Source organism: Bombus vancouverensis, chromosome 1, assembly GCF_051014615.1.
Source record: "Bombus vancouverensis nearcticus chromosome 1, iyBomVanc1_principal, whole genome shotgun sequence".
NCBI lineage: Eukaryota > Metazoa > Arthropoda > Insecta > Hymenoptera > Apidae > Bombus > Bombus vancouverensis.
This window is the reverse complement of record NC_134911.1, coordinates 11,290,341-11,315,201: the sequence shown is the minus strand read 5'-3', so window position 1 is coordinate 11,315,201 and position 24,861 is coordinate 11,290,341. Positions and strand designations below refer to the sequence as shown.

At 34.2% G+C, this 24,861-nt stretch overlaps 2 protein-coding genes and 1 long non-coding RNA gene across 3 annotated transcripts; all 3 read left to right on the top strand.

The window, feature by feature from the left end:
* Nucleotides 1–1,857: 1,857 nt before the first annotated feature.
* On the top strand, nucleotides 1,858–5,981 carry LOC143303006 (uncharacterized). The gene is made up of 5 exons (XR_013058965.1): nucleotides 1,858–2,917; nucleotides 3,601–3,739; nucleotides 4,031–4,278; nucleotides 4,745–4,938; nucleotides 5,013–5,981. It is a non-coding gene; the product is annotated as an uncharacterized LOC143303006 (long non-coding RNA).
* Nucleotides 5,982–6,745: 764 nt separating this feature from the next.
* LOC117153575 (uncharacterized) lies at nucleotides 6,746–13,732 on the top strand. The gene is made up of 2 exons (XM_033327738.2): nucleotides 6,746–8,667; nucleotides 12,031–13,732. The coding sequence occupies exons 1-2, from the start codon at nucleotides 7,461–7,463 to the stop codon at nucleotides 12,291–12,293; spliced, it is 1,470 nt and encodes a 489-aa protein (XP_033183629.1). The 5' UTR covers nucleotides 6,746–7,460; the 3' UTR covers nucleotides 12,294–13,732.
* Nucleotides 13,733–16,418: 2,686 nt separating this feature from the next.
* On the top strand, nucleotides 16,419–22,460 carry LOC117153479 (importin-4). The gene is made up of 15 exons (XM_033327565.2): nucleotides 16,419–16,563; nucleotides 16,936–17,022; nucleotides 17,094–17,201; nucleotides 17,270–17,422; nucleotides 17,484–17,669; nucleotides 17,746–18,040; nucleotides 18,116–18,273; nucleotides 18,352–18,949; nucleotides 19,019–19,254; nucleotides 19,339–19,550; nucleotides 19,622–19,962; nucleotides 20,028–20,203; nucleotides 20,288–20,490; nucleotides 20,584–20,894; nucleotides 20,992–22,460. Exons 1-15 carry the CDS (start codon nucleotides 16,510–16,512, stop codon nucleotides 21,114–21,116), a joined length of 3,243 nt encoding a protein of 1,080 aa, XP_033183456.1. The 5' UTR covers nucleotides 16,419–16,509; the 3' UTR covers nucleotides 21,117–22,460.
* Nucleotides 22,461–24,861: the final 2,401 nt, after the last annotated feature.

The window sequence follows — 24,861 nt, the reverse complement described above, 5'->3', positions numbered from 1 at the left end:
TAATGAAGCGTTGCACAACATTCTTTCAACGTATTAAATGATATACTTATGCACCTACTTCATTTTATAGGGAATATAGAGTTTAACAGATGAACAAAACATGATCAAATATTAAACAAAATTTTGAAAGGAAAGGATATTATAAAAAGTTCGTTATTTTGTTAAAATCTTCAAACAAGGTTAGTAAGATGTTTGGTATTGCTATCTCTGTTTATATCTTCCCAAACTCATTATGATTTACAACCCCAATGCTTGGCTAGTTGTATGTAATACCGTTGCCGGTACTTAGAAAATTAAATCGTGTACACAAGTATCCATTTCTTTCTGCCTTTCTTCTTTTTCGCGGGAAAAGAAAAAACAGGAGGGGAAAAAAGAGTCCGAAGACCCAAGACGACGGAATCTCGGAGAGGTCGTGTCAGAACAACCCCCTACGGTAGTCGAGATCTAAACACTAAAACAGTGGATTAAGTGGGGTACACACGTTGCATAAACAACCAGTCTCCACGGGGGTGCGGCCCGGTTAGTGAAAAATTTCTACGCAGCAGGAAGGCGTTCATTCGTAGACAAACGCTATTACTACTCACCTCCAACGAACTTTGATATAAAAATAATCAACAAAAATATTACTGCAATTCCTTGGGAAACTAAAAAGGATTAAACGTATTTATGAGAAAATCAAATGAATTGCTAATATAAGAAAAATTACACATTTATAGGAACAATCTAAATGAAAAGAAATATGAAAATTTTCAGAAAAGTGCCGTTTAATCGTACGAACACCGTGAAATCCGAGCTTTCGTGGAGTATCCGCAGGAAACCAAGGGGAGCTTCCGATAGAAACTTACGCGTACAGGAGAGGGACTTGCGCGCTTTCCAAAATAGCAGCATCAGCGGATAAACATGTCTTATTTTGAGAGCTGGTCTTCTCTCTCCGTTCCTCTTTGGCCTGTTCCACCGACGAGCCTGATCTTACGCAAAAGAAACACTATCCAGACACTGTACGCCAAGGATGGACTGCAGAAATCTAAGGGAGTTATACGGCGCCCGAAGAAACCAGGACGAACCAACGGTTCAACGGAAATTTACGAGCTTCTGGATAGATCGATCCGTGGATGATTTGCACGCGACCTCCAACTCAGACGTAGTACCTTTTCACCCAATGTCTCTGTGCCTCTTGAATGCTAATCGATGTTCTGAAGTGGTGAAAACAGTCCATCCACTGTCTACGAAACGTTTCAAGAATTCTCGTGGGAAAAAGCGTATCGCCATCGAGTACCTACGACCTGGGTGGTGACACTCACGTTGCTGGCTAGCATGTAGATGACAATATATAGATGAAATTTAAAGTATCTTAAACGCCGTAACGTCGTATCATCTGGAAGGATTTTGTTAAAGAGATAAGAACAAAGAGAAGCATTTTTATTCATAAATATTGAAACCAGAATAATTTCGTATTAAATGGTATCGTTGGGTTACAGTCCACTATAAATAATTCACGATAGATTAGTAAAATTTAGAATATTTGATTTTTTTATTTATTTTACATTCTCCGTAGTAGAGATTAGTAATAAAATTAAATTGAATTAAACATTGCAAAAGCTAAATAATTTATCCCTAAATTGCTACAATCCCCAATAGCCAAACGATATCTACTAGTTAAGAGTTAATGAAAATTTTATATAATTTCATATCATTTGATATTAGAAGATTTGTGAATTTTACTCATCAATTCAAAGTCATTTCACTTAAGCATCATATGTGAATTACTATTTCTGTTTAGTTCTTCTCCGCTCGTTGATTTATATCAAACCAATTTCGAATTGCTTATCAATCAATTCTCGATGACAATTACGCTTCCTATGATCTTCCAGTGAGACGCGTGAAATTATCGTTTTTAAGAGTGGCTCTCGGGCCATAAAAGTTTGGAAAATCCTATACTAAATAATATTCCATTCTTTTCAGAATTCAGATCTAATCGAAGAAAGTTATGCTATAATATAAACTGTAACTATCGTAATTAAGGAAATTCTATTCGTTCTGGTTAACTAACAGGATTCGAAGATTGGTGTACTGAACGAACGCAAGGCGTCGGGTATGGCAACCACGTGCTGCTCCATTTTACCCCTTCCACTTACCGGGCGTCACGTTCCCTCGCGGCCGGGATGAGGCACAACAAAAGAGAGAAGAGACAAAATTGTTTGCCTTGAATACAGTTTAAGACCCAATCAAAACAGGGACACGTTACCAGAAAAAAGATATCCGTTTCCTTAAAAGAAGCCGAGTTGTTTTCACTTCGAGGTGCAACTAATGTATTCAACCATACATCATACTTAATGTATACTTTTCGAGCAAAGTATCAACATTCCTCACACTTGATCAACAAACAAATGTTCAAAAATTGGGAACAAGTGTAATATTTTTAATTTATACTATATATGATTGAATTATGTAAACTATTTTCGATAAATTTTCTAATCTCCAATCTACAGTGTAAAAAGAACGATTGTTGGATTGAACAGGTACGCGAACAGATCTGATGGTGAGCATAGGGTTGAAGATGCGACAGGAACGTAAGGCTCGTAACGTGCACCCACGATCGGCGGTATAAAATTACGGTATTGTGTAAACAGAGAATATCGTCGGCGCGTCTGATGGCCGCTTGGGTGGCCGTCAGGGCCTCACGTGTTCTCCACAAGCAGTGAGACTCTAACTTCGGTCTCGTCGTGTAGCCGGATCGCGTAAATCCCTGAAGAATCGACGAAACGGAAGCACGCGAACGAATTAGCCAACATCACTGACCAAAAACGATTCTTCTACTCGCTATCTATTAAGATCTCTCCGAGATTAGGAAGAAACAAGAATATCTCTTTTCAAATTGAACTTGCCTCACAGGAATTCACGTTTGGAATCTTATTATGTAAAGTATCCAATCTTAAATATTTCTATCTTTATGTATTGTTCGACTTAATGAAAATTTTGACGATAATCTTTAACTTACACATATGCAATCTATGTTCTCATAATCTAAATGGAAATTCTGCTATACGAAAGAAGTCGCACAATCCTATTCTGCTATAGTCTACAATTATTAAGAGATCTATATGACCAGGACAAAATTTGCTAGATCTTGAAACTCGAAGCTTTTTTGCTTAGAAAGCGAATCTCCGGAGGAATCAAAATGGCCGCGACGCCGGATGTAAACAGACGAGAAAGTTCGTAACGTGCACGTGAGACAGACAGCCTGTAATGTCTGGTTCCGGTCTGCGGTTTTCCTACGGGAACACGTGCGACCGAAACTGGCTTTCTTCGGGTGGTCTTGGTCGTCGGCGCCTTGTACCCCGTTTTATCTTAAAAAAACTGATCCGGAACTGTCGCAATTTGCCCCAAGAGTGGCGTTGTTTATTGAGAAAGAAAGAAATGGTCGTTTCGAGGCCTTCAAAGGACGCTACGTAGACTTAAGACGCTTATTTTCTTACGGTGAACGATAATTATTAAATCCTTCCATAGACAATAATCTTCTTTCTTGTAATGTAGCTAGATATAGAGACACTGATAGACTCTGGTCTCTGCGCTTTAACGTGCTCTTTCCTTTTTTCCTAGATATCTCGAAGAACTGAATTAAGTTTTTTTTCAAGTGGCACTTGAGACTGTCGCAGAAAACGACACGGGGAAATCTTGGAAGCAGTAAAATGGTAAACACTTCTAAATGTTCTTCGGAGGGTGCTCTCAACAAGGAAGGGCGAGTACTTCACTTTCAACCCTTAAGCCACGAGGTCCACTATTAAATATTCTATAAATCTGAAAGAGTATACTGAAATACTCAGTTTTAATTTCTTTATAAGTGTAAAGATGTTTTAAAAGCTACGTTATTCTAAATCAGGCTAACATTTAAATTTGTCAGAATAATTTCTAAATTAATTTAATTGAAAAAAATGTAGCTACTTTGTTTTACAGTATTTTTTACAGTTAGAAGCTATATACGTTTTGGAAGTACGTTTCTGTTAATTTTTAATTTTTTTTGGATTTATAGAAGAAGAATGTAGCGAGAGGCATTCAGAGCAGTGTGGCAAAGAGTTAACAGAACCACGAAACACACGTTGCACGATTTCAAGTAGGCAAAGACAAGATGGCCGTGACGCTTCTCTTTCGTCGGTTCGTTCGCTGTAAGGCAAACAAACTTCTTGAGAATTCGTGGTCTAGAGAGCTCAGGGCGTACGATATCACCGGATAGACGTTGGATGACATTAAATAATTGCCCTCTCGATGCTCCACTTCCAGGTTTCCATATGTTTCTTGGAATTTCATTATTATAAATAGAGAACAATTGCTAGGAAATATTCAGGCTCGTTCTTCGTAATTTAATCTGCTATTTCGTTTTCAATTTTCACTGAATTATAATTTCAATTCTAAATATTGCATAACTTATATGATAACGACAAAAATTCAAGAGAGAGATTTTTAGCGATGTTTGCATTGTTATACATTTATCTTTGGATTGTAATTATTATATTGTAATATTGTTACTATTATTGGATATTATTATTCTATACAGTGGTTTTGGAATCATTTAAGATTAATTTCGTATAGAGTTTATTGCAATTTTGTTAGACTAATTACAAGATTTTAAATAAAAAGGCCTACATAGAAGAGCCTATATGGATCAAAACCATCAGGAGATTCTAATGAAACCAGGCACGTACTTGGAATCGTGATCGTTGATAAACGTCGATCTCAATTCTTTCAGGACCAGTTACCCGATACCTCGTCACGTGTATCGATATGTAAACACTTTGGTTCGATTGACTGCGATCAACGAGTTAATGTGCAGCGGGTCATTGGATCGAGAACACTATGATAAGAAAGTTTAGAGACTTCCTTCGTAAATATTACAAAGCGACGTCTTACGTTATCGACTACGAAATTCATAATGAATTATATGTAAGTACTTATATATAGATACGTATTTTATATATCATCTATATTATTAATAACACAAGGGTGTATAATTTTAGATTTCGCGCATATCTACGCAATAATCTAACAATCTAATTTAATAAAAGAAAATAATACTTTTTCTCCTGTGATAGACAATGATACTTTCACCAGATGCGATAAGACACTTCAATTCATTGGCGTAATTGTAAACAATCATAATAAGCTGACATAACGCCATTGAAAAAATAAAGTACGGATCATTTTTATTCCATTTTCATTCAAGAATCAGTACCAACGCAATATCCGCGGTTTGTAACATAAAGTCGACACATTGAAGCTCTTGAAGATCATTTGTGTCTTCCGTTCGTACATGTTTTATGAATTGTACTTCTTTTGTTTCGAAGTATAAAATTAATACTAACAAGTACGTATGTATATCGTTTTTTATGTAGCATACAGTACTTAAAAAATTTGTAAAAAGATTTTCCACCTATTCACATTGATCTTCAAAATGTGGAGCTCTTCGCGATTTCGGGAATTAATTATGCCAGAAAATTTCACACAATTTTCAGGTGAAAAGCACAATTAGTTCTTGAAATCGCGAACGTGTTAACAACAATTTTGCTTTTTCATCGAAATTTGATTCAAGTGAAATGAGAAGGTATAATGGAAGTCCGACATTTTGTGTTCCACGAACGGAAGTGCGTGATGACGCTTAAGATCTGTCGGGAACTGACATCACGAGTAAAATTTCCAGATAATCAGCCCTAATTTCAGGATAATCGATGATGTACGAATTCCAAGAGGAACCTAAAACAGAAAATGGAGGGCGGTTCTATGATCGGGCGGAGCATAGCTCTAACTTCTCGTTGGTCAACAGGTGAACCAATCGTTTCTTCGAGCTTTTTCGTACCGTCTGCAAGCGCGTATCCTGAAATTGTAAAACTCATTGCTCGCGAGTTAGTCGCTTCTGTAGATACCATTAAAATAAGGAAATTGTATTTTTTCACCGAAAAATGAATATCGATAATTATGCATTGTTTCTGTTAACTAAGATATATATGCAATATCTTTTCCACTTTTCTGAATACCTACATTTTCTTAGGATTAACGAAAACAGTTATCAGAAAATACAAGAGAATAAAATGGAACGTCTTATTTAACTCACGAGTACCATATTATGAGTAAAATTATTCGGAAATTAATTATAATCTCTTATAGAGATAGAGAAAGATTGATAAATCCAATCCCATTTGCATTACGTGAAAATAATATATCACACTGACAAGCAACTTCTCTTGAAATACTCTTTTTTTTATGTCCATAATGTGTATAACTAATTAAAACTAATAACAAAGATGGGATCCTTTCTAGGCCATCAAAGTTCCATTCAATGTTAATCCTTAACATACCAAGTAAAGTAGAATCACTCAAAAACCATAACAGAATACAGAATCTATAATACTAATAGAACTTGCAGGCTTGCAGCCACAACAAAAATACAATAACAGGAACTAATGCAATAATGAAGAGAAACCATGTAGGACTTTAAGGACTCCTCTTGATAAAAGAATATCGTTCATATAACACTGGTATGCAAAGAATTAACACCAAACATTTTGCACAAATCTCCATGTCTTTCGCTAATTAAATCAGCTCTAATTTAACAAAACACCGTCGAGATCTCACTGCAACAACGAGAATGAGGAAAGTTATGCAATCTTCTTCGTTTCAATCTCTCGTCAAGCAATCACAGCGTGCCCGATTGTTGTTCTCAGTATCCGGAGCTTATTTCTATCAGGCGTGACATCGTAGTAGAAACCAGTCGCTATTGGTCGTGAACGCGAGCTTTAGTATCGTACACTGTTGATCGACCAATGAAAAGTCAAGCCACGTCCCCTCGGTTCATCACGCCTACCGGGGACGAGGTTGGTTCGTGACGGCGTGGTTCGCGTCATCGCGACGTACCAAGCTTCCACCAGGTCCGGAGTTGATCCCGAGGCCCAGTCATCCGAAAACACTTAGTGGCGCATCAGTGCAACGTCTGCCAAGTGGCAAGTCTAAATAATTGACCCCACCGTTCGTGCAAACAATTTACATCGGGCACACGTAAATAACGGCCTCTTTCCTCCTTATTGTGATTACGCTTGGAAACGCGTGGCCGCCACACGAATTCGTCCACGACGTGTGGGAACGGCCGATGCAGCAAACATAAACGGTAAATACAGCGAAACTCGATCGTGTTCGCAGTTGCGATTGATAGTGAGAGTGACAAAGACAGTATACGTACGAAATTACTGCTGGAAGACATTAAAAATTTTACGGATCATTTTTCAAATCATATTTACCGTGGTACGAGATACGTTGGAATTGGAATTCGTGAAATTATTGTGGTTAGAATAGCATAGATATACAACTAGACATACACCTTAGATTTCTAAGGATATTTACAGTGAGGTGAATGGACTATAGTTGTGAGTTTTAGAATGTTCGCTACAGCGTGACGACTGGTCTCGACGGACTTCATGGATCAAACGGTAATCGTTCCGTCGACTCCTCGCGGAAGCAACGTGGACAACGCGAGAGTCACGATGAAGAACGAAAGTGACTCGAATCTACATATCCAAGACCAGTCTACCGTAGCTCATTCCAATTCCACATCGGTGGTACCTCGAACCAATTTGTCGATGTCCAACAGTCTGAACCAAGATCAGAGTTTAGATCCGTTGATGTGTAACCCTGCCAGTACAGAGTTACCTAGGAAGCCTGGAGCGCGGCGCCAAGAGAAACCTCCGTACTCTTACATAGCACTGATCGTAATGGCGATTCAGGCGAGTCCAGGAAAGAGATTAACCCTTTCAGAGATCTACTCGTTTCTTCAGCAACACTTTCCCTTTTTCCGTGGCGCTTATCAAGGCTGGAAGAACTCAGTACGCCATAATTTGAGCTTGAACGAGTGTTTTATCAAGCTTCCAAAGGGTTTAGGAAGACCAGGTAAAGGTCACTACTGGACGATTGATCCTTCGACAGAGTATATGTTTGAAGAAGGAAGCTTTCGTCGACGACCACGAGGTTTCCGTCGCAAGTGCCAAGCCTTGAAGCCTCAGTATCCTCAATACTTTTCTGCGAGTGGTCCAGTAGGCGTCCAGACTCCCGGATACGAAAATTTAACACCTGGAGCCATGGAATACGCGAATGGATATCAAAATCAGTATCAAAATTATCAAGAATATGCGATGTACGCAGCACCTGGTGCCGCGGTCTCCGCTGATTGGTCCTATCCTGAGGCCACATACAAGACACCGCCCATATCGGAAGTAACATACAAGACGACGGAAGTCACATACAAAACTGGAGAACCGTCTGTATACAGAAACGGAGAAATAGTAGCATTTAAGAGCGAGCCTGGATATGCGGCGAGGAGTCAGGAGCAGTTGACGTACAGAGCTACGGACGGGTTCTCCGTGAAAGATCATCAACAGCATCATCCAGAGACGGTTTATAAGGAGAATGAAACTATGATGACCTATAAGTGCCCGTCTAATCCCGCACCAACTACTCAAGCACCTGGACAAGATTATTACGTTGGTTACGGACTCGCCGGGGTCAACAATACTGGAAGCAACGTGAACGTCGCTATGCAGGGAATCCCAGAACAGACAGGCAACAACAGTCCCGTAGGAAACGTCAGTTCGCCGCACAGTGGGTGCCAGACACCTGTAACGGATAATGGTAAGTTGTTATTTAATATTATTTGATAATTTTTAGCTGTTGTAAGTACATACGCATAGGGATATAATGAAGATAATACGAAAGAAGAAAATAAGTGAAATTGTATATTTTGTTTGGAGGATCAGACGATATTGAAATATTAAGAAACTGTTTTTAGTTTGGGTTTCTCTGTCAGGAGTATACTTACTTAAGTCGAAATTAAATAATAGACTTCAATAATTGAGGAGATTTCTGAAAAAAGGACACGGAAAATAACATGGTGAATTGAATGCATTGCATTGGTAATTTTAATACCAACTACGTTCTTTGTTCCTTTCACAATTCTCCTAGGTAATAGGATGTTTGATTCATTATAAGTTCAATTTTTCTTGTTAATACAATGATTGATTCGCTATAAAATACTAAACAAAATAGGAAAATAGGTACATAATTTTCAGATCAGAAAGACAGTTGGAAAAATGTATGATTGAGTATAAATAATGAGTATAATTAAAGGCCCTGCTTATACGTTTCTGAAAGTGTAGATATTGATCTTGTAATCAAGAGTTGCAAGACTAGCAGGAGATTTTCTTAAGTCGAAGGCAACAATGACAATTCACGACAGTCGGGGGGCCATATGGAAAATCGCAGACTGTTTACGACCATACAGGCGCCAGTTTCCTTAGAACCATAGTCTAGTCGTTTAAAAAGTTCTTCGACGAGTTTCACAAGAACAACTGTGGTCCGTCTTGAACATTTTCCAAGCTTGAAATCCAATAAAAGATCCACTTGAGATTAATGCACCCAAAACTTATCTGAAAATTATTTTTATCATCATTAATAGTTAAATATTATATATTAATTATAAGTACCGTTAATTATACACCGTAAGGCAATATGAAAAATAACATTAGAGAAGGAACAACTTCCTGAGAGCGTAAATTTAAAAGTCAAAGCCAAAATTCAAAAGTCAATAAATTTGAAAGTCAAGTTCCGTTTAATAGCACCGTCGAAAGTACTCTTCGCGCGGAGCCGACAGACATGAAATCACCGTAGCTGACAGCACCTATTAGCCAGGGTGACATTTCTGTCACGCCCATGCGAGAAGTCGTAATTCGTAACTCGTAACATTATACGTGTAACGGGGCATGACACGAAATCTCAGCTTGTCTTCCGTTTAGATTAATTTAGCGTAGAAACTCGAATCGGTTAACACAGAGGCGGCACATTCGTTAAACATCCACTTTTTTCGGCAGTAAAAGGCTCAGAGAAATTCATCGAGTCTTTAACTATGTCGTAATATGGCTAATGTCTAATGTTTCACTACGAGCGTGGTGCTATACAATCTTGTAGCATTCCATGTATTCTATATATTCTACCAATCTTGTAATATTCTATGTATTCTATATATGTGTTCAACCTTGTAATATTCTGTGTATCGTTAAGCGTGTTGTATTATGAGTTACAAATATTTACATACTACGATTGACGCATTAAGAATAATGTTCTAGAGTCATTGGTTCTATTCATTACGTTTATGAATGAAACGATTTCATGAATGCAAAAGTTTACTACAGTTACTACGTTCGATCGCGTGGTAAACAAATGATCGTAGTGAACGAAAATACACGGTTTTTTTGTATCAGTTACCGGTAGTCGCGTGCTGGTAAGTGAGGTCTCAAATCGCTTATCGTGTAAACATTTACAAGTGGGGTAAACAAGATGTTCTTTAATCTAAGTACATCGAATGTAGCTACCTCAAACATTAGCTGGTTCGTTTATTAAACCTTTCCACGGAACTGACTTCGATCTGTGGTTCCGCGGTCTCAATGTAGACATATTATCTATGATGATGAATTAATAGTAAGCTTCTGCGAAATTTATACGACTCTAATAGTATTTTATCCAACTCTTCATTTAAAAAATTAAATAATGTTTCTTTGAAATCAAACTCATGCAGATCAATTTTAACTCTATATAATACTGTACTCCCCGTATATTTTATATTTTAATTTTATTTTTTAAAAATAGTAGCTCTTTATTGCTTATTCATAATTCCTGATAATCCTCTGTCATGGAAACTTTAACTTTTACGTGTTTTCGTGATTGAGATATACAATTCTTCATTATAGTTTTGAGATTTATGAATAATGAATATTTGTGAGTAGGGTTAAAAACTCTGATATCTATGATGAGGTTACTCTAGAATCGATATTTGCTATCTAGATCAACAGATCGTTCTCATCCGCGCACTCCCGTTTATAAGTACAATCTATTCCTTCTCTCTACCTCGATACACCATGGCATCGACAAGGGATAAACGTACCACCCACGCACCCTTCCTCCTGCTCCTCCTTCTCTTTTCTCGTTCAGTCAGTAAAGTGTAAACGAGATCAATCTGCAGACGCCTCGGTAGGCCCCAGTTTTCCTCTTTCTCTTTTTCTTCTACCCCGGTCTCGGGATGTATTTCTGGAGCCGATCTCTCTACTCCGCGACTATGGCATCGTTGTTGGCAACGACGGGCGCTGATATTCGCTCAGGCAACCGCTTCTGTGCTCTTCTTTTACTGCCATCGTATTTCGATTCACGGTACGTGTCCCGTGTTCGAAAGAAAAGGAAAAGGACAGAGAAATTCGCGCGCACGAGCGCAGAAACAGATCGCTCAAGCAGCCAGAAAACTTTGGATTCGACGGAGGTAGAGAGGTCGAGAGAGATTTTGACTGACGGCACTGCCATTGAGACCACACACGACGCTGTTTTAAGACGTTCGTTACACTTGCCTTCGATCTGGAATTAAACCAAATTCCAATTGCCATCGAGATGCCATCGTTCGCTTTTAATCGTGCTACCTTCAAAACCAGCGATTTTACTTCGGTATTATCAACTCGTGCATAATTTTACTTTTAACTATAACGATTTCTGTATGCATTGCTACGTTTCTTATAGGGCATTCAGATTAGATAATATCTAATGTCGTTTTTGTATCATTTTTTTCTTTATCTTCTTGATGAAGGCAGAATTTGATTGTTTTCGTAAAGATGTAAAATATAAGTATGCAGGAAAGTTTGTAAAAAAGAAAAGATGAACAAGTACGAGAGGGAAATAAAGAGAGAAAGATAGGAGTCGAGACACGAGTGAAGTGCGTACTTGAAGAACTACTTGAGAGCTGCCGGAGCTTCGGATTTATCATACCTATACAAGGACTGATTTCGTATCATGAGGTCTTTCACTTCTCCTCTTCATTTCCTCTTGTCCCTTCATGTGTGGTCCACCTCCACTCTCCACTGAAATATCGTAAAATTTAGAAATGTCACAAAGTTCCAAATATTAAAAAATATTGAAAAGATTATTTACAAAATTGTTTTTCTTTTACTTTTGTTTCAGGTATAAAGATGCAATGCTCGAACTCCAATTCAAACAGTTCTGGAGGTGGACTCATTGATCGCAAACCATCCTACTTTGGTCATCCGGCCGGATCAGTTACTTTGAGCTCGTTAAGCTCTCTAAGCTCGCTTAACTTGAGCAATATCGGCAGCTTGAGTAGTGGCTTGAGTATATCAAATATACCTGGCACAGTTTCGTCGAACATTCATCATACAGCCACAACACCGCCAACGTACTACGATCAGATCAAATACAGTATGTGAAACGTGTGACTATCTGAAACAAAGAGGAACAACGTACTTTTTATTAACGATGTAACGTTAGTGTCGACGAAATTTCGAAACAGTGCGGTAAAACGAATATTTAACAATATTCACTATTGAAACTCTATTGCGAATGAAATCTATTCGAGTGCAGATGTACAAGTTTGTAAAGAAAAGAAGAAATCTGTTTTTCAAACGATCGCTTCGATAACAGTGTAGATTGAAATCCTATTTATATTTATAATTACGAATAAATGTTACTAATTTAAGCCGTTCGCCGCGAATCAAAGATGTAGAATTAAAGCATCCTTTGCTATAAGAAGGAGAAAACAGTAGGAGAAAGTTCTATGTTGCTTGAATCACATTTTGCCGCTTTTTCATCTTGCTTAGTGGATCGACGATGATACATTGTGATTTTGAAATAGATATTTCTACGAATTAAGACAATCTATAACTGCCGATGATGTATCAGAGTGAGTTAAATATTAATCACGTCAAACAATGGTTTTGCGGTGACGATAAAGGATTTGTTGATAGCAGCAAACTCTCTTTCCTAGTCCCTACTTCTCGTCCATGAATTCCGGTTCTTGTTAGCGTCATCTTGCGTAACAACATTATGCTTTTTGTTAGCCCGTATGACAAATTGTTATTAAAGTTTTTACGATTTTCATTTCCATAGCTTCGATCATTCCTTATTTAAAATAAAACTCATTTGACTCCTTGGTAATTTCCATAATTTTTTACTTAAAAAGGAAAAGAAGACTCGAAGAAGAGAGCGAGTTTTACGATCTCAGAAACTTGCTTCGTCTTTTTATCCTTTTTTTTTTTCGTTGTAAAAAAGCGATGTAAAAAGGACCGAACAGCAAAGATTCTACTGTTACTTTCGAGGACTCAAAAACGAACCAGTAGTCCTGGATCTTTCTTAGGAAGGTTATAAAAAGAGATAATATGGTCGTGAACGATAGTTACGTGCTCTATGCAGTAGTAACGCGACAGAGTTCTATTGGAACAGCTTGTTGCCGGTCCCTGCCATAAAAATGACAAGAACAAGTCAGAGGCTCCTTTCGGCTAGCCAGGATGCACTTATTTGAGTAATATGGAGTTTCTTCGGAAAGTTTTTCTCATCACGTGTTTAAATATTGCCGGTTCCTTTTATCAGCTTTCCTATAAATCACGTGCCACACTTTTCCGCGAAAATTTGGTTTGATTATCGATCTCGATGTCACGTCCAAAAATAATACGATGACACTTGATCCAGGTTTTATTATCGCGGTCAGGGAGGAGATACAAAGAAGCATGGGAAACTTGCAGATGAATCAGAATGTTAAATTCGAGTATACTGTTTCCTTCATTTCTTTCTTATTATTTTGTTTCAATTTGTATTTATATACAAGTATATGGTAAATATGTTTACAATGTACTTACGATTAGGGTAAAATATATTGTGCTGGTATACTTGAATATAATTGCAACCACGAGTTTCATTGCTCCGTCGTCACTTACAGATAGATGGACCTTTGTTTTGACGATTCGAGCCTCGCTATCTATCGATGATTTCCTTGAATCGGCTTAGAGAATCAAGAGGCGCGGGATTGCTTATGTAATAAATTAGAGAACGTTATGCGAGATGGCGGATCGCATGTGGTGTCGGCTTACACGAAACAGATTCATAACCGACATTAATTTCGCATTAAGATTTTTCTCTTCTTCGATCCGCAGATCGGATTCTGCTCGTGAAGGAATGAAAATTACTCTGATTTCCTTTAGTAATGTATTCAAATCTCATTGTCATACTATTTTACAATCAAAATTTTCTCTCATTCTCTATAATGAATTTTAAATCTTTTATTAAGTAAATGATTATTTCTTAACGATATAATGGATTAATTACATATTACTGTAATTATATATTACTTATCACATTTTTTATGAAGTAAGGTTTATGATATCCTGTCCCGTTTCGTTGGCGGGTTTATTGACCGATTTTTTCCTTAATCAATAACGCCTGGTCCAGATACTAAAGTGGTACGAAAAGAACCACTTCTTACTGCGTCATCCGGATTGCACGTAAACCAGACGACGAATATGCACGAGGTGTAAACGAAGTCACTCAATGACGCCGTTGACAGGCCATCTTTGGCCCGTGGTTCATGGTGTTCTCATTTCTGCAATACATTTTTGTCTAAGGAAAAAGCTTATCCCTCTATTTTTTGTTAGTGTTATCTGGTAAACGAAGAGATTTTTATTCGGCAATTTTAATGTTAAATTCAAATATTATCTATCTATTATAATAACATCCTTTTATAGTAACTATACCTACCTATCATATCATAGACTTCTTTCACACGAACTTATATTTAGATTAATATATCATAATCATAATAATTAAAGAGTCTATTTCTAGCGCATATACATGTATGTCCATAGTGGGTGATGATTCTGATGAAAATCCTGCGTAGTGGAGTAAAATAAAAAAGCTTGTTACTAAGTTCAAAAGTAATGGGAACAATAAAGGGTAATGACTTTCAGTGTAAGTCCAAGGATAGTCGGATTTTTCTACGAAATGCCGTATGTACGTGGATTTTTAAAACTGCGATCCAAAGAATTCGAGAGACTGCATTATCTCAAAGCTCCTTGCTATCGAAGCGTTCATAAAAAGAGAAGAAGCAACAGAGAGAGGGTACGAATTTAAAGAAGGGTGAGTGAAGAATAAAGAAAGACAAGGAATACAAGAGGAAGGGGTTCGCTCTAAAATAATAAACTGCTCGATGCGATCCGAGGCTAGACGAAGTCGGAACAAACGTTCCGCAACTTACACTACATAGATTAGGAAACAAAAAGTTCAACCATAAATTGTCGATAATAAAAAGGAACCTTATTGTTTACAATAAATTATCTTCGCCAATACCATTGCTTCTTAGATTTATTTCGTTTGTAATTCTCAATTCTTCCTTTTCAATGATTTTTGTAAATTTATGCAATAATTGTTTCTATGGACATATATATGGAGACTATATAAATTTCAGATAATAAAAAATAAAATATTAATTATCAAACAATCAAATAATAAAATATTACTTAAGTAATAAAATGAATAAAATCAAATATCCAAGGAACAATAACATTTAGGACAAATTTAAACCATAGTACGTTTACACTTAGAATTCGCTTTCTATTGAATTTGAGCATAAAAATCATTCTATTTAAAAGAACAAGGTTGAATTTTCTCTGTTTTAAATTCTCTCAACTTCTTAACTTGTAAAGAAACCATTACTATCATATTATGTATTACTTTAAACCTTACAGCTTTTATAAATAATACTAAATATATATATTTAGTATAAATAATAATAAATAACAAAATTTTATTTATTACTTGAAATAACGAGGATATTTCAGACTGGTGGGATATTTTGTATGTTCATTTTGGTGAGCATAAATAGATTAAGGGAATATTGGTAATATTTTGTCCTATAATATAAAAATAAAAATATTTACATTTTCTTGTGTTTTACATTAATATTATACATTTTGTTATTTTCTATAAATGCATTTAATTTTTGTCCATTTTTAAATATATGATAAATATCTGTATATCATATGAAAAGCATTAATAGCCAAAAATCCTAATAATTATTAATTGAGGTTACATTGAAATTTAAATTTGTTTCTTTTTTAACGCTTAATTCGTTTGCTCTCTTACCTCCTAGTTATCTTGATAATTAAATTAATCCCTTTATTAATTATTTTAATATTGTAATTAAATATACAAAATAATAAATTATTTTAAACTAAAACCTTGAAACTTCTGAAACAACAAATTTGTATTCGCACGGTGATGCGTAACGTTTTAAGTGCCATCTACAGAACTCGGATCTCGTACAGTCATTTTAAAAATTTCTTGAATTGCAGCCATGATATTTTAGTGTAGAAAATGAACATTCTTTAAAGTGTCGAAATAGTTCTCTAATAAGAATTGGTGTTATGGAATATGATATATTTTACAATTATTTTAAGCTAATCTGCGATAGAAATAATTGATACTGAGAAATCTTTGTTAGGTATTTTATACAGCAGAATGTCGCACATGCGCATTAGAGTATTATAAAGATGTCACTACGTCACCAACAGGTCAGAAAAGCGGTAGTAGACAGCCGGCTACTTTGTTCGGAAATACTGCCAAATCTATATTTTGTTTACTAATTTTAAACTAATAATGGAGGAGATATTACTAAAGTTACTTGTAGCGGATAACACATCTATTCAGCAGGTATATTTAGTGAAATGACGTGTAATAAAAAAAGGAAACTTTGTAATGTTCGAAACACGTGTTTGCTTCTATTGCTAACCATTTAAAGCAGAAGATCGAAATATTTTACTTGATCTATATTTAATATTTTAACAAAAATAACTACTTCTGTCTTATAAATTGTTTTACACAAGTAACCATGCATTTTATTTCTTATGTCTTCATTTTTCTTGCTATCATTAGTGTTTTAATATGCATGTCATGTACTCCTTCAGTTTCTTTATTAAATAAGGATGAGCATACACTTTGCTAATTGGTATATCTTCCAAAGTCATTAATATCTACATCACATAAGTAGATATATAAGATAATATATTGATACAATATTTGCAGGGAACTGCAGAACTTAGAGAAGCTTTCAAGAAGCCAGAAAGTACACCAACATTATGTCAACTTATTGTATCGTCAACAAATTCACAGGTTTTTATTTTTGATTCCTACAAATGTTTTATTTTTGCTATGTTTCATAACAAAGAATTATCTATGTTTAGGTAAGGCAATATGCAGCTGTATTGCTAAGGAAGCGTTACGCTAAAGGGAAACATTGGTTGAAATTACCACAACATATACGCAATGAATTTAAGACAGTAATTTTGCAGGTAAGAAACTATTATTTTGGAACATATATTATTTTAATGAAAACAAATATAATTTTTTTATTTTTTAGGCATTAGTTAATGAACCAGAAAAAATGGTAAAGAATGCGATTGCACAGTTGATAGGCACAATTGTAAAACATGAATTGCCTAATAAAGAATGGCCAGAAGTTTTGCAATTTGTACAGCAACTGATTACTAGTGAAAATTTAATAAATAAAGAGGTATGAAATGATAATAATTACTTTATATATTGTAAGATCGTAATATATAATTTTGTTATAGTTGGGAACATATACCTTGTCTATTATGACTGAAATTGCACCTGATACCTATTCTATACATGCTGTATCACTTGCAAATCTTTTGGGACAAACATTAAATAGTCTACAAGATTTGGGAAATCCTGTAGCATATTATATTTTAAAAACAATGCAGAGTCTTGTTCCCTTTGTTGAAGGCAATCAAAGGGTGAGTTGTATATATAATGATTAAATATTGATTGAAAGTATAGAAAATTATATCTAATGACAAACAATTTCTATAGATGATAAATGCTTATCATCAAGTGATGCCACAAATAATGACCACAATTCAATCTCTTACTATTTCTCATGAAGATAAAGCTATTCAATGTTTTGAATTATTAGATGAATTATGTGAACATGGAGCTGCTGTGATAGCACCACATGTCAAAGCTCTTGTTACTATGTGCCTTGCTATTGCTGGTAACAAAGCATTAGATGATGCCCTCAGAGTTAAAGCAGTTGGTTTTATTGGTTGGTTAGCTAGAACAAAAAAGAAAGCCATAATCAAACATAAACTTGTTGAACCAATTTTAGGTAAAATGTGTTTACATTGTAAACAAACATTTTTGCTTGTATGATAATATATATTTTATGAATTCAATTTTATAGATATGTTATTTAATCTTATGTCTACACCACCTGAGGATGACAATGATGAGGTTTACTTCAGTGGTGATAATGAAGACAATACTCCTGTAACATGTGCTACTCAAACTTTAGATTTACTTGCACTTCATTTACCCCCAGAGAAGCTAGTTCCACAACTGGTATGACTTAAAATATTTGTAACAATTTTTTGTTTTGTAAAATATATCTAATATTTTATTCTTTTATTATTTTTATAGTTGCAATACATAGAACCTAGCCTGCAAGGTACAGATGTATATGCAAAGAAAGCATCATACTTAGCAATGGCGCTATTAGCAGAAGGTTGTTCAGAATATATCCGCACTAAATATCTCGAATCCTTCTTACGTTGCACTTGTCAAGGAATTAGTGATCCCACTCCGGTAGTGCGTAATGCTGCACTCTTTGCCCTTGGGCAGTTTTCTGAACACTTACAGCCAAATATTTCTCAATACTCATCCGAATTATTACCAGTATTATTCGAATATCTTGGTCAAATATGCGCGCATATTAAGCAAGAAAAGAAAGAACCACCTTCGGTTGATCGTATGTTTTATGCATTGGAAATGTTTTGTGAAAATTTGAATGAAAGTCTTTTACCGTATTTACCAACTTTAATGGAAAGACTCTTTGAAATTTTGAGTACGGATACTCCAGTCCATGTTACAGAACTTGCCCTGAGCGCCATAGGTTCAGCTGCTATGGCGAGTAAAGAGCACATGCTACCATATTTTGAAAAAATCATTACTATTCTCGATGGTTATCTTTCAGAAAAACAAATAGAAGAAACTATGTGTCTTCAAGTGCAAGCAGTTGGTATGAATAAGAACATTTAAACTTCATGTAATTTTTATCAATGACATTAATATTTAATTGATATTGCAGATACCCTTGGAGTAATCGCAAGAACAATAGGCGATAAAAATTTTGCACCTTTAGCTGATAGGTCTCTTAACTTCGGAATGAAGTTATTGAAAGAAACAGAAGATCCGGATTTGAAAAAGTCAATTTATGGATTGTTTGCATCAATTAGTACGATAATGAAAAAAGAAATAGCAGGTGCTTTACCAGAAATCATTGAGTATATGATTACAAGCATACAAAGTTCAGAAGGCATAGTGGTATGCAAGCAAATTGTGAAATATGTATATATGAGGAAAAACAAATTAATTATATTCATGCTTATACCGTTCTATTTTTGACAGCCTCATTTTAAGGAGGACGAAACTTCTGCCTTTCCGGTTTATGATGACCTTAGTGAAAATGAAAATGAAAATGATGAAGAAGATATTGAAAATACAGATAATGAAGAAGATAATGATGACGACGATGTGGCGGGTTATAGTGTTGAGAATGCATACATTGAAGAAAAAGAAGAAGCAATTCTAGCCTTAAAAGAAATTGCGGAAAATACAGGGTAAAATATTTAATATTTTCTCATATTTGATCTTATATTTTTTTCTAATAGTTTCATATTTTTTGTTTTAGAGAAGCGTTTCTGCCATATCTCGAAAAATCTTTTGAGGAAACATTCAAATTAATCAATTATCCACAAGAAGATATTCGTAAAGCTGTCATTGATGCCATTCTACAGTTTTGTTTTAGTTTTTCAGATATTAATACTAACGAAGGAAAACAAGCATTATTAAAAGCTCTTTCTGTATTTATTCCAAAATTGTCTGAATTGATAAGGTTGGGTGATGAACGAACAGTAGCTATTAGTGGCTTAGATGCTTATGCAGAACTTCTAAAAGAAATAAAATCAGATGTTCTTATCGGAGAAGGTCATAAAGATGCTATTATGAATTGTGTCATTGATGTCATGTCAGGTAAAGACTCAATGTAGATTATATTTTTGTTATTTCAACTATACAAAGAAAATTGTTTTTGACAGGAAAAACGGAATGTCAAGATCAAGAAGAAGCAGAAGACTTAGATATTGAAGCTGAACAGGATGAATTATTAGTTGAATGTGCGGGTGACGTATTTTGTAATTTTGGAAAAGTAGTCCCACCAGAAGACTTTGGGCATTATTTTCAAACTGTGTTGCCAATGCTCTTAGAAAGATCGGTACATGACTCTTTCTATTTTCAGATATGCACTTATTAATATAAATTGTTATATCATAATTTAAAAATTAAACAATCTTTTCAGAGAAGAAACAAATCAGAAGCTCAAAGATCTTTTGCAGTTGGTACAATCTCAGAATGTTTTACAGCCCTTAAACAACAAACGTCTAATTTCATACATATCCTGCTTCCTACATTTTTGAAACTTGTAGATGATCCAAACGCTGAAGTTCGAAATAACGCAATATATGGAATTGGCGAACTTGCATTGCATAGCAATGCTTATATGTATCCTTCTAATATATCATATCTAATTATCTAATATATCATTATTATAATATTTTATACAATTTTCTTTTTTTCTTAACAACAATTTAATAGGCATTTTCCCGATATTTTAACAGTTTTGTCAAATGCGATTTATAAAGAATCACATGCAGGAGCACGTGATAATATAGTTGGAGCAATTGCACGGCTTATCATCGTTAATTATATGAACGTGCCACTTGATCAAGTATTTCCAATTTTTGTTAAGCAGTTGCCACTAAAAGAAGATTTTGAAGAGAATAAGGCGGTTTTTAGAAGTATATTAACATTATATCAAGCTGGTCATCCCATTTTACGGTCATACATGAACATATTACTCAGAGTTGCAGTCAGCATATTACATGAAAACAGAACTACAGATGATGGTATGCTATGCTATGTTTTTTTATTATTCTACGCAGTAAAATATTATGAAATTATCGTAATATATATTAAATTATGTTATATTTGTTTTTTATGCAGAAGCGAAAAGTATTGTTGTGGAGTTCGTTAAATCTGCCCAGCGGGACTTCCCAGATGAATGGAATTCCGTGCTTGTCGATCTTCCAGCGGAAGTTGTCACGAACATTCAGTACATATTTTCTTAGGTTCCAACATGGATTCGAAAACTATTGTTTTTGGTTGTTCCGGATTGCAACAAACATTCAGACTGATAGATGAAGACATTTGCATATCAACGGAAGTGATATGCGCCATATATCTCATGTTTTTAAGTTATATCTAATGAATTGAAGATTTCAATACTAGTTATACTAGTTAACAATTTTATATACATCCATACAGTGTCTATTATTTATAAACATCATAATTATGGAAATTATATTTCTTTTTATATAATATCAAACAGTCAATAAGTGCAATTAATCACATCAATAGTAACAGTATACTATTAAAGCTTTTTTTGGTGCTCATATTTTGTAATACTGTATGATTTTACAGAGAAATACACCTAGTATGGAAATACTTCTTCCTTTTTCTAGACAACATATATTAAATTCTAGTCTACACAATTTTTTTCTTTCTTAATTTCTTTTTTATAAATACAAGCAGACTTATTGAATAATAAGTATTGACTTCCACAAATTAACTTGATATAAAAATATAATCAGAATAATTAAAAGAATTAATTTATTGCACATCTACTTGTTGGAAACTAAGTTTTAGAGCTGTTATATATACCTAGAACCGAACCATTTGTTATTACGTTCTGTTTGTTTCTAATCAAGAGTGGTGCATATAGCATGAAGCATTATGTGTATACATTGAACACAAATGTATCATTTGAAAAATAAAACCGTTGCACTACATTGATTTTACAAACAGGTTTTGTATTTTTTTTCATTATATAATTATTAAATTATATAAATTTCCATTTAATTTTATCGAAGTTCATATTTATTAAAGAGTTAAAAATTTCTTCGATATTGCTATTATGAGTCATTAACAGAAGACAGAAAATTTATTGCGTTGTTTATTTAGGCAAACATATGATTATACATGCTTATTATGTTTGTACTACTACAATTGGTCGAAATGTTTTACTATTGTGAATAACTTTATATTCATTTAATTTAATTAAAAATATATAAATATAGCGAATGAACGTTGCAGTCAGTAACATATATTGTCAAAATTATAGTAGACGTTAAATTTACCACATTATTAATACTTTATTTAAGAGTACGAGATAACTTAACGGGCCGTTGTACCCTCATAAAATTATCAAATATTCGTCTTGTTAATTTATCACATACTATTTCAATGTATAAAAAGTATAAGATATAATTATGGTATATTTGTGCAAAGATTAGGGAGAGAATCATGTTAATGGCGAATTATTAGCATTTCAATGTTCACCACTGTATAGTGTTAAGTGGAAAAAAGTTTGTATGTATATGTTTGTTTGTATATTATATTGATGAAGTATTATACATATGTACATTATGATATATACATTAAATTAATACTTGTGTGGGAAATATGAGTACGAAATCCTAAACGGAATTGTAACCGCGAAAGAAATGAATGGCAATTTTTAATTGGATAAAAATTGATGATTCTTAACAACATGAACTATAATTGAATTTTTTAAATTATAATCTTTCTTTTCCGTTTAAAAAGTTCTCTAAATCGTTAGTGTTATTACTCAAGTTTTTTAATATAAAAAGTGCACAATTACAAGTCGAAGGTTTGGGAATCTAATAGAGATCGTTGTTATTGATAAAATAGATTGCCAGAAATCGAAGTAGGAAATTATTGTTCACCTATGGATTAATAGCACAGATAGAAATTGATAGAAATATTGGATTACGATCCACAGTTATATACATGTGCTTCAAAATTAAAATATTCTACGATGACGCCCATCTTCTTGAAAAATAGTCTGTTGGAGAAACTAGAATATACAATTTTTTGCATATTCGTTAAACAAAAATATTACTTTTACGTACGTACATAGATATGTATATCTATGTTTAATGATACGTATACGATTGCATAGACAAACATTACATGAGTTGCATCATAATACAGGTATCGTATTTTTTATTATTTACTTATTATTTATTTATTCTTTTAATTTTTATCTATCTATTATTTTTTTTCATCTATCTATTATTTTTATTAGTAGATATTTTATATATAAAAAACTCAGTATATGTATAACAAAATAATTTCAATAATGATTAAATATATGTACTTATCCCAAGAAACAAAAATATATCATTATCGATCAAATCGATTTGTATGTGATCGAAATGATCGCTAAAACGAGAATCGAAACGATCCCTAAAACGAGAATCGAAATTGAAATATAAAACATATAATCGAAAACAAAAATAAGTGAACAAATAGTGGAAATATGTATCAATGATGTGTTGTTAAATGTTTTGCTTGTTTACACAAAAATGTAAATATTAATTTAAGTTATTTACTAAATAATCTACGTACTATAACGGCATATAATAGATAAGCCTTAGGTATGTATAACAATAGCACTAGTTTCATTAAACTTCATTGATACTTACTTTCACCATCTGTGCATTAATTTTTGTCTCCGACTGTATTTCCTATAAAGGGTGCAACTCGTTTTGAGAAAGTGTTTCATATATTGTCATAACGATTTTCACAATCAGATGATGTCTCGTTTTTATATATCGGTTTGACACACAAACTTGTCGAACGACGACCTTCGTGTAGTGAGACGACGGAAGTCATAAAGTGTTATCGAGGTTCTTTTCATGCCATTGAGCCGAGTGTGTTAGTCATCGATGAATTAACTGTGTGCGTACCCACAGGTATACGCACCTACGTACACGGTGTATTAAAATTCTAATATGCTTTTGTTGACTTGTATATGTACATCATAAGCCAAAGTGGTTAACTTCACTTTTTGAAATTTTTTAAGTTTTAATACCAAAGCACTAGATTGATACTTATCTCATATAATTTCATCAATTTTTATATTTTTTGTTTTGTGGTGTCAACCTGTTTGGCAAAATGAGCATATATGTTACTACGTTACTACGTGTAACTTAAACTTTCCATAAATGTTATCCTTTTCTTGAATGTAGTATTCCTTGAATTCAGACTAATTCTAACAATGTTTCTCGTGTTTAGAAAGCATAAGAATGCCTGCTCTGCCAGTTGCGTAAGCGTAGATTTCGTTCGCGATACAATGCATCGATGAACGGGCGGGAAGAATTTTCAGAAGTGGATATTCAAAATTGAAATATCGATTGGTCTACAAATAACTAAACTCCGATATCATCATCTATTTATATGTACGCTAAAATATTCGATCTGTACTCAAATCCTGACTTATTGATCGAAAACAGACAAATTCATACTTCATACAAAATGCAATCTTTTAAACTGGAATTTTTAAATCTCAATGATTTCATGAGAAATATTGTAATGAATCAATATTCTCATTCTTACGATGATTACCATACATATATAATATATAATAGATTCATATATAATAAATATACAAGCTTTGCAGAAGTCGAATTAACCAACTTCATCTTTTCTAAGTTTCTCAATTTGACTACCTAGATACATGATTAATATTAAACGACTCGAAGGAACAAATTATGTATTTCCATAAGCTTATTTGCCGTAGGAAAGTGGCGCAAATAAGCATAAATTCTTATCTTTGTACTTATCAATTTATGGAGTTAATTAATATGACTTTTGGCCAACTCATATAAGAAATAGATCGTAAAGGAACGTATTGTAAGGAGTAATTAACAATAAGGCGTCGAAGTAGATACATAAATCCGGAGAGTACTGAAATTCTTGGACACCTTATACGTGCACGCATATCGAGTG

What these genes read in the sequence shown, in the direction of transcription:
- LOC117153575 (XM_033327738.2), top strand. Translation starts at nt 7,461, where the DNA reads ATGGATCAAACGGTAATCGTTCCGTCGACTCCTCGCGGAAGCAACGTG. An exon ending in GACACCTGTAACGGATAATG is followed by an intron (nt 8,668 to 12,030) that starts GTAAGTTGTTAT and finishes CTTTTGTTTCAG; the next exon opens with GTATAAAGATGCAATGCTCG.
- LOC117153479 (XM_033327565.2), top strand. Translation starts at nt 16,510, where the DNA reads ATGGAGGAGATATTACTAAAGTTACTTGTAGCGGATAACACATCTATT. An exon ending in TTGTTGAAGGCAATCAAAGG is followed by an intron (nt 17,670 to 17,745) that starts GTGAGTTGTATA and finishes CAATTTCTATAG; the next exon opens with ATGATAAATGCTTATCATCA. An exon ending in AAACAGAACTACAGATGATG is followed by an intron (nt 20,895 to 20,991) that starts GTATGCTATGCT and finishes TTTTTTATGCAG; the next exon opens with AAGCGAAAAGTATTGTTGTG.